This window comes from Colletotrichum graminicola, assembly GCF_000149035.1.
Source record: "Colletotrichum graminicola M1.001 genomic scaffold supercont1.2, whole genome shotgun sequence".
Classification (NCBI taxonomy): domain Eukaryota; kingdom Fungi; phylum Ascomycota; class Sordariomycetes; order Glomerellales; family Glomerellaceae; genus Colletotrichum; species Colletotrichum graminicola.
Genome location: NW_007361006.1, coordinates 1,208,165 through 1,217,827, shown reverse-complemented (window position 1 = coordinate 1,217,827; position 9,663 = coordinate 1,208,165). Strand labels below are relative to the sequence as shown.

Below are 9,663 nucleotides of genomic sequence, written 5' to 3'. Positions count from 1 at the left end.
GAATGGGGGACAGATGCAAGGCTGAAGGTGGCTGGCTACCAGATGTTGTTGTGCTGCTCGGCCCAGACGCCACCGTCTAAGGGGAAGATGCCCGAGGGAAGATGCTTGACAGAAAAGACCCTGAAGAGAGATGGGTGACGTAATGTGGGTGTCAATGTGGGCGAGCGTCCCCTGCCAAGCGAGTTCCAGGTCGTGATGTGATGATGCGCGTCAGACATGACATGTCACGATCTCACCTCATCACCCTCTCTTCCCACGCGCCCTGAAGCCATCTCTACAGATTACCGAGGTGTGGCTCGAGATTCAGCTGACAAGATTGTCGCAAATCATCATCTTTCCATCCATCCTTCATCTGAGAAGACAGCCATCAAGCTCCAAACTCAACGCAAAGCAACGCAACGCAACGCATCATGAAGTCAATCGGCATCTTCCCGGGCTCCGGCGCCCTGAGCGGCAGCACCTACGACTACCTCTTGAAGCTTCTACCCGCCGATCACCTCATCCTGATCAACCGGCACCCAGAGAAGGTGCCGCAGGAACACATCAAGAACGGCGTGCGAGCGCGCAAGGCCTCGTACGAGTCGAGCTCCGCGGACCTCGAGGCCGTCTTCTCGGGGATCGAAGTGCTCTTCCTCATCTCTTACCCGAGCCATGTGCACGAATATCGGAGAAAGGTAATAAGACTTTAACGGCGTCACCTCCCTGCTCGACTCTCACCCCCCCCCCCCCCCCCGGGTCTGAGTAAGCTGACTGACCGCGGGCCCCCAGGTACAACTGCCGGCGATCGACGCGGCGCGCCGGGCGGGCGTGAAGCACATCTTCTACAGCTCGCTGGCGTTCGGCCGAGACCTCGGGGACTCGTCGCTGGCCGAGGTGATGCAGGCGCACCTCGACTCGGAGCGCCACCTCGCCGAGGCGGCGGCGTCGGACCCGGGCTTCACGTACACGGCGGTGCGCGAGGGGCTCTACTCGGAGTCGTACCCGATCTACACGGCCTTCTTCGACGTCAACGCGCCGGCCGACGAGGTCCTCGTGCCCCACGACGGTTCCGGGCCGGGCGTCGCGTGGGTCAAGCGCGCCGAGCTCGGCGAGGCGACGGCCAAGCTGATCGCGCAGTACTCGTGGGACCCGGACCACTTCCCGCACGTCAACGCCACGGTGCTCCTGACGGGCCCGCGGGCGTGGTCGCTCGCCGAGACGGTCGCGGTGCTGGGGCGGGCGGCCGGGAAGCCGGGCCTGCGGATCGTCAAGGTCGACGTCGAAGAGTTCGTCAGGCTGCCGCAGGTGCTGGCGCGGTTCGGGTCGCCGGACAAGGCGCGGACGTGGGCGACGGCGTGGCGGGCCATCGAGGCCGGCGAGACGGCCGTCGTGACGGACACGCTGCGGGAGATCATCGGACGGGACCCCGAGGAGTTTGACGTGACCATCCAGCGGCTGCGGCAGGGACGAGATTAATAAAACAGCGATCTGGCTTTTTTTTTTCTCTTTTTTTAGTCAGGATACAGAGATAGTCAGACTCTGTGACGGAGAGGTTTGCAGTCTAAGAACGAATATCAGGTCGTGCTCAAACAACACACAGATGGCGGCCGTCGATGGAGAGAGACTATCAGCGCAGCAATAGTTCAGTGCGATCCAAACCGGGAGAAAGGTGGCCCTGACAGTAATGTTTTTCTTCGGACTATCGGATGATTACAGATAGGATAGTAAGCGCTTTGTTTTTGGCAGTGAATAGAGATGAACATGTCATGGTTCAGTCCAGCCTACCTAGCTCAAGTGCCATTCGGCATTGTCAAATGAGTAAGATTGGGACTTCTTCCAGCATCTGAGGGATTGATTCGGTGCCTCTTGCTTGCAGCCTGTGGAGATCATTTTCATCTTGGAATTCGTCTATTGTCTAGGTTTTCAACACAACGGAGAGGTTGGACGGCGCGCGCCCACCGAGTCAAGCGTCCCCCCCTGGCTGCTGTAACTCTTATCCATGGCCTTTTCTTCGCGATCATCACGGGCTCTGCCACGAGCGTTGCATCAAGCCGACCCAGTCGTATTCGCCGCTGGCGTAGATGGCCATGTGCGTTCTACGCCAAGCCCGAAATAGAAGCCCGTCGAGGCCTGCATGGAAGACGTGCTTGGTGACTGGACGGCCGTCAGACATGGCTACAAGCCCTTGATCCATGCTTCATTTGTGCCCCCAGGGCCAATACGCCTACGATAATGCCATCCCTACAGTCGGACCCCGGCTTGTCTGGAAGCGAAGTGACAAGGCTTCCTCCATACCTGTATGTAGGTATGTATGTCTGGGTGCCGAGTGTGAATCAGGGGCGACATGCCACTCGCCGCGGCAGCCAAATAAACGTTTTAGACTTAAGTCAACCGTGCCGCCAGTAAATTTCCTATCCCAGCATTAATCGCCTGTAGCCCCTCACTCACTCTCGACGCTAGAGCTGAGCCCCCAATCTTGGCTCTTGAGCTTCGCTGCATCGGGCATATAACACAAACAAAGCATTGTCACGCTTAAGCTCATGGTATTCTTTATCGAGGACACAACTGATGCATACGGGCCTAACTAGGTACACTAGTCCTCTGCCCATTCTTCCTCCCCTCCAAGTCCAGTCCGCGATCGCCAGCCTGGTGGATGGGGGATCTTTAACCGCTGCGTTAGTTACCCCGGTTCCGGCAGGTCGGCTGCGCGCATTTCGGTACTCGACCTCCTGGATCTGTCCAAGACTCCCCCGCTGGGGTGGGATACAGTTGGAGTCCGTGGGGGAGTGCATGCAGTCGAGGGTGACATTGTCCCTTCTGCACCTACCAGTCAATCTATCTTGATTTTGGCGACTTGCTTAATCTAGGCGTGACGGCCGAGACACAAAAGGTCCATTGGTGTGTTTGGGTCTGATTGTCCCTAACCCCCCCGTCCCCCGTCAGCGGTGAGCCTGTCGAAAGAAGCCATGGTGTGTCTCTTTGGTTGCGTGCTCGTCTGATGGGGTTGATAGGTCTCTGGCCGACGCACAACCATTTCCCCCTCGGCTTTAATAAACTTTCTCCCCCCCCCTGGGGGATTCCCCAAAGACAGGGACCGGAGCGCCATTTCAACGCATGAGCCGCGGGCTGATCACAAGGGGGTTGTTTGGTTTGGTTGGTTTCTCTAAGCTCTTGGTTGTTTAACTTCCCCACCGAGAACCGTCGAGCGAGATGCGGGCTGGTTAGGCTGGGGTCGCATAGCTTGTGGATTGCATGAATGCGGAACTTTTGTGCTGCCAACCCGCACCGCCTCTTGTTTTGATCGGGCAGGTCTCCTGTCCATCAGTTCACCCGATGGGGAGGGGAGAGAGAGAGATCAGTTCACCCGATGGGTACTACGTAGGGGAGAGAGAGAGATAGGTATGCCGGACTATGGAGAGGGCGGTACACTACGGAGTAGGCAAATAAGATATCGCACATGGCCGCGGGCCGCAAGGACCGAACGGGAAGGTTGTTAGAGACAAGTCGGACCAGATGACACCCGACGGCTCGACCCTCGTCATCTATTCGTTCCTTTGCATCCGTCAAAGAACTCTCGTGCTCTAAACAATACCCCTCTTATCTCGTCTGTCTTATTACCCTTACTCACTCGCGAAACATTGGCATGCATATAACGGCATCGCCCGCTCGGCCTACCATGGCAATCTTTCCTCTGCACCCTCGTTGACCACACTCCTCAAGGATCCTCTCCCTTCGTTGGCCCCCCTCCCCTTACGCCCACGATGAAGTCCCTCGCCACCCTGTCCGCCCTCGTGGCCGCCGCCTCCGCCGCCTCTATCGCGGTCGAGAGCCCCGAGCCCGTGAGCTACGACGGCACAAAGGTCTTCCGCGTGTCGGTCGGAGACGAAGTCGACCGGGTCAACGACGTCGTCGACAAGCTCCAGCTGAGCACCTGGAAGGGCGCCCCGAGGGCCGGTGCCTTCGCCGACATCGTCGTCCCCGCCGCCGACGTGGGCGCCTTCGAGGCCTCCGTCGCCGGCATGAACGTCACCACCATGCACGAGGACCTTGGCGCCTCCATCGCCGAAGAGTCGACGTTCTCCATCTATGCCGGTCCGTGTGTGCCTTTGAGAGTCAGGGTTACGGTGTTACTGACAGGGCCTTTTTGCGCGCAGTCGGCTCTGCCAACGCCACCTGGTTCAACTCGTACCACGCCTACGCCGACCACCTCAAGTTCCTCAACGACCTCGTCGCGTCCTACCCCAACAACGCCGCCATCGTCACCTCGGGCAAGTCGCTGCAGGGCAACGCCATCACCGGCATCCACATCTACGGCACCTCCAAGGGAACCAAGCCCGCCGTCGTCTTACACAGCACCGTCCACGCCCGCGAGTGGATTAGCACCATGGCCAACGAGTACATCGCCTGGAACCTCCTGAGCAAGTACTCCTCCAACACGGAGATCAAGGGCTTCGTCGACAAGTACGACTTTTACATCTTCCCCGTCGTCAACCCCGACGGTAAGTCCCCCTTCCCCTCTCTCCCTTTTTGGGTAAAACAACGCATGACGGGGGAGGAAAACAACCGAGACTTTGCTCATCCGGACATCATCTAGGCTTCATCTACACCCAGACCACCAACCGCCTGTGGCGCAAAAACCGTCAGACCACCTCCGGCAGCAGCTGCATCGGCCACGACATCAACCGCAACTGGCCCTTCCAGTGGTCCGTCACCGGCGGCGCCTCCACGAACCCGTGCGCCGAGGACTTCAAGGGCGTCACCCAGGGCGACGCCCCCGAGACCGCCGCCCTCTCGGCCTGGCTGTCCAGCACGAAGAAGGCCCAGGGCCTCAAGCTGTTCATAGACTTCCACTCGTACTCGCAGCTCTTCATGACCCCCTACGGCTACTCGTGCTCCGCCGTCACCGCCAACAACGCCGAGCTGCAGACGCTCGCGAGGGGCGCCGTCGCCGCCATCAAGGCCGTCCACGGCACCTCGTACCAGTACGGCCCCATCTGCTCCACCATCTACAAGGCCACCGGCAGCAGCGTCGACTACGTCCAGGACGTCGTCAAGGCCGACTACGTCTTCACCCAGGAGCTCCGCGACACCGGCAACTACGGCTTCGTCCTGCCCGCCAACCAGATCGTCCCCACGAGCGAGGAGACCTACGCCGGCGTTCGCCACCTGCTCTTGAACATGAAGTAGATGGGCGGCGTCTGGCAGTCGTCGGTCCGACGGGGTTTTCCCTTACGTCTCTCGTGTTGAGGACGTGCATTGGTTCCCTGTATTTATTTTTCACAATGAACATATCACAGTTACTCGCCCATCCGCCGCGTTCGGTCTGCGTCCCGTGAAGCCGGTTATATATGTTGATGTTCTTGTTCTCTTCCTGATGTCAATGAGCCCGAACCGAGAGGCTTAGCGAATCTTCACAAATCGAAACACTACGTGTTCTCGTATCCCCCTCCGCCTCTCAGAGTTACCGCTTTGTACCATTGGCAGGGCTTATCAACCTTTGCAGCTTATAGGGCTAGAATCAACCTTTGGTGTACCCATTTACGGCCCACTTCTCCGGATACAAATCAACTACAAGGCAGATGACATGACGGCAGAGTGTGACCTTGATGATGGACTGACCAAACCTTGCTGGGCCACCACATATTGCAAGAACTCCAAGTCGAAGCTGGGTTTGGATCGCATCATACCTGCGTATCTCTGGCCAAGGGGCCTCCTGGCACGGTCCGCCCCTGCGCTGATACGGCTCCGGTGCCATCATCGACGAAACGCCAAACCCATCAGACGATGCTTCTCGGCTGCATGTGCGAAAGGGTTCTCGGCCGTCTCCGAGCGACGAGTTCCCGGATGGACGCGGCCAAAGCGGAAGGGGTTCGCCAAGATGACAGAACAACATTAAGGGCATCTTTAGTTTAAAACAAGGTTTGTCTTCTTTCTCGTGTTGGTTGGACGTGCTGCCACCCTGCCGGATACCTACATTGCTGTCTCACATTTAACCCCTTGGACACCAAGCAACGAGCCAAGCTGCATTCCATCCTGAGCCCTGCATCGTTGGATTTTCTAAAGGGTCTTCGGCAACAGACCTTGCCCGCCTTAGTTACTCACAATGCGCCCGCCGTCAGGGTCTTCGGCGCTGCTAGCCGCGCTGGCCGCGCTGGCCGTCCCCGCCGCCTCCGTCGAGCCGCTCCAACGCCGGGATCTCCAGCCCCTGCCGCTGTCCGCTCGGGACCAGTACATTGTCGACTCCAAGAACGCGACCGTCGTCATGGTCGGCGTCAACTGGGCCGGCCACGAACGCACCATGATCCCCGAGGGCCTGCAGTACCAGTCCGTCGAGGCCATCGTCAAGAAGATCGCCGAGACCGGCTTCAACACGGTCCGCATGACCTTTGCCAGCGAGATGGTGGACGACATCGTCGAGGGCGGCGGCGATGCCAGCCTCGAAACCACCCTGAAGGATGCCCTCGGTCCGGAGAACGGCACCGCTGTCATGAGGCAGATCCTCAGGAACAACCCCGGCTTCAGCGAGGGCACCAAGAGGCTGGAGGTCTGGGACGCCGTCGCCGCCGAGCTCGGCCGCCAGAACATCTACCTCCACCTCGACAACCACGTGTCCAAGGCGGGATGGTGCTGCAACCCCTATGACGGGAACGGATGGTTCGGCGACACGTACTTCAACACGTCCAACTGGGTCCGGAGTTTGGCCTTTATGGCGGAACACGTTCGTATCCTCCCCCTCTTTTCCTCTACCCACACCGATACTGACATGCATATCTCCAGGGCAAAGCCGCCCAATGGCCATCCTTCTCCAGCATGGGCCTGCGCAACGAGCTGCACGACCCCTTCTCGGCACCCCCCGCACCCGGCCTGGAGAACACGACGTGGACGACGTGGAAGACGCGCATGGTGCAGGGCGCCAACGCCATCCACGGCGCGAACCCGGACGTGCTCATCTTCTTCGGCGGCCGCATCTTCGACTTTGATATCTCGGCGCCCGTCCAGGGCCGCTTCGGCAGCGAGCCCGGCTTCAACTTCTCCCTCGCCGAGCTGCCCTTCCGCGACAAGTTCGTCTTCGAGCAGCACCAGTACGACCAGGGCCTCGTCGACGACGCCTGCGCCAGCTACCGCGACATCCTCACCGCCTTCGGCTCCAACGCCATGACCATCGCCGACGCCGGCTCCAACCGCGCGCCGCTCGTCATGTCCGAGTGGGGCCACGAGCAGACGGACGCCAGCGGCATGTACAAGGACAAGTTCCGCCGGTGCCTCATGGACTTCATGGTCGACAAGCAGATCGGCTGGATGGTCTGGGTTCTCGGCGGGAGCTACTACACCCGCGAGGGCGTGCAGGACAAGGACGAGTCTTGGGGTAAGCCGTCCATCCATCATCATCATCTTCTTCATCATCTTCTTCTTCATTATCGCATGGCCCCTTCTGATGACGAAAGAATAACGGGATATCTGACTTTGACTGCTAGGTTTGCTGGACCACAGCTGGAGTTCGTACCGCGGCAAGGATTCCATCGTGCAGCTTCAGCGCGACATCCAGAGGACGTACGAGGCCTACAACCAGAGCATGCCGGCGACGGCCAAAAGCCCGGAGAACCAGCCCAAGAACGCCGCGTCCGGTATTTCGCAGCACCAGCCCGCGATCGTGGTATTGGGTACGATTGCCGCGGTTCTCCTCCAACTGGGGCTTGCTTGAATGGTGCGAGCGCAAAGTAGCGGCGTTCCAGAAACACATGGCGTGTAGATGGGAGAAGACGGCATGCCAATTCTTGTACAGCGCAAATTGTTCCTACAATCTCACATAGAGCGCGCTTAGCTAGCTATCATCATTGGATTGTTTGTGTCATGACACCCCATCCCGTAGCAAAAACAGGCCATGCCTTGATGATATCTCTGCCCAAGTCACTCCCTGAAAGGGAAGACCTGCTCCCCGTCGAACCACGTCTCCAGGACCTTCGTCTGGAGCGCCTTCTCGGGATCCCACTCCATATCCAGCACGGCCAGGTCCGCCCTCTTCCCGACCTCCAGAGACCCGACGCGGTCCTCGAGGAAGCAGCTCCTCGCCGCGCCCTCGGTCGCGCCGGCCAGGACGTCGCACAGTGACAGGGCGAAATGCGGGTTGACGACGGCGTCGAGCCCCGGCTCCCGGGCCGACCGGCGCGTCGTCGCGATGTAGAGGTTGCTCATGATATGGTGCGGCGCCGTCGGCGCGTCGGAGCCGATGGCCACCGGCGCGCCGCCGTCCGCGAACTCGCTGTAGGCGAAGGCGCGGCCGCACCGGTGCTCGCCGATGAGCCGCGGCCACGCGCGGAGGATGGCCGGGTCGGCGTGCACGGGCTGGACGGACGCCGTGATGCCGAGGCGGGCCCAGCCGCCGCGCGTCCTCGGCCGTGGTGACCTCGAGGTGCTCGATGCGCGGGCGGCTCTCCGGCCGACGTGCCTCTCGAGCACGTCGATGGCGTCGGCGACGGTTCGGTCGCCGATGGCGTGCAGCGCCACCTGGAGGCCGAGCCGCGTCGCCGCCTCGACCACGGGGCCCATCCGCTCCGGCGACCAGGCCGGGTCGCAGTTGTCGCCGTTGTGGCTGTACGGCTCCTTTAGGCTCGCCGTGCACCCGTCGACGATGCCGTCGCAGACGAGCTTGACGCCGACGAGCCGGCAGTCGGGGTCCGTCTCGAGGCTGAACGACCGCGCGAGCTCGGCCGCCCGCTCGACCTGCTTGACGTTCTCGGCGTCGTCGTCCCTCGGCAGGATGAGCCAGTAAGCGGCGATGCGCACGGGGACCCGGCGGCCCGCCGCCTTCTCCTGCTCTCTGTACTCCTGCAGCGCGCTCCAGCCGTCCTCCTCCATGGCCATGTCGACGAGGCCGGTGAAGCCCGCGCTGCTGTAGTCGTCGATGGCGGTCTTGATGGCCGAGATGCGGTCCTCCGGCGTCGACACCCTAGCCATGTACAGGGGGATGAACTTCATGCTGGCCGCCTCGGAGAGCAGGCCGGAGGGGCGCCCGGTCTTGGGGTCGCGCACGATCTCGCCGCCGGGGGGGTCGGGCTCGTCGTCCAGGCCGAGCTCCTCCAAGGCGGCCGAGTTCGCCCACGTCGAGTGCAGGTCCTTCGCCGTGATCAGGATGGGGCGCGGGTCTAGGTCGTCTATCAGCGAGGCCAGGGGGCCCTCGGGGGTCATGAAGTGCATCCAGCCGCTGCAGAAGATGCGCTTCTGGTCGGGGTTGGCGACGGCGTGTTTCTTAATCGTCCTCCGCATGTCCTCGAGGCTCTTGCAGTCGTCGAGCTTCAGCTTCTGCAGAGTCTGTCCCAGCTGGGTCAGGTGGATGTGCCCGTCGACAAGACCGGGCAATATAGTGCGACCACCAACATCACGGACCCGAGCCCCCGCATCGACGGCCGCCTTCACCTGCCCCGCGGAAGCCTCTCCGACATATGTGATGATGCCATCCTTCACAATCAAGGATTCCGCGAAGTTAGCTTCCGACCGTTGACCCGGCGGCGCCTTATTTGAGCGGAAGAACTTGCCGTTCTGAAAGACGATACTCTGGCTGGCTGTCATTATATGTTTTGATGCGTGAGGTTAAGTTGGATGGAGTCTAAAGCCCTAGAAAGCTGGACCGAACTGCCATTACATATGTTAACTCATGGCTACAGCCTACTATATATAGAGTGTCTC

At 60.5% G+C, this 9,663-nt stretch overlaps 4 protein-coding genes across 4 annotated transcripts; 3 read left to right on the top strand and 1 right to left on the bottom strand.

Annotated features, from left to right (window-relative positions):
* Positions 1-410: 410 nt before the first annotated feature.
* On the top strand, positions 411-1,455 carry GLRG_00790 (uncharacterized protein; the record flags this gene model as incomplete). Its single annotated transcript, XM_008091475.1, has 2 exons — positions 411-674; positions 769-1,455. The coding sequence occupies 2 exons, from the start codon at positions 411-413 to the stop codon at positions 1,453-1,455; spliced, it is 951 nt and encodes a 316-aa protein (XP_008089666.1).
* Positions 1,456-3,740: 2,285 nt separating this feature from the next.
* GLRG_00789 (zinc carboxypeptidase) lies at positions 3,741-5,166 on the top strand (the record flags this gene model as incomplete). Its single annotated transcript, XM_008091474.1, has 3 exons — positions 3,741-4,071; positions 4,134-4,478; positions 4,574-5,166. The coding sequence occupies 3 exons, from the start codon at positions 3,741-3,743 to the stop codon at positions 5,164-5,166; spliced, it is 1,269 nt and encodes a 422-aa protein (XP_008089665.1).
* A 916-nt stretch (positions 5,167-6,082) lies between these two features.
* Positions 6,083-7,429, top strand: GLRG_00788 (endo-beta-1; the record flags this gene model as incomplete). The annotated part of the gene is made up of 3 exons (XM_008091473.1): positions 6,083-6,697; positions 6,757-7,345; positions 7,425-7,429. 3 exons carry the CDS (start codon positions 6,083-6,085, stop codon positions 7,427-7,429), a joined length of 1,209 nt encoding a protein of 402 aa, XP_008089664.1.
* A 458-nt stretch (positions 7,430-7,887) lies between these two features.
* Positions 7,888-9,546, bottom strand: GLRG_00787 (amidohydrolase; the record flags this gene model as incomplete). The annotated part of the gene is made up of 1 exon (XM_008091472.1): positions 7,888-9,546. One exon carries the CDS (start codon positions 9,544-9,546, stop codon positions 7,888-7,890), a length of 1,659 nt encoding a protein of 552 aa, XP_008089663.1.
* Positions 9,547-9,663: the final 117 nt, after the last annotated feature.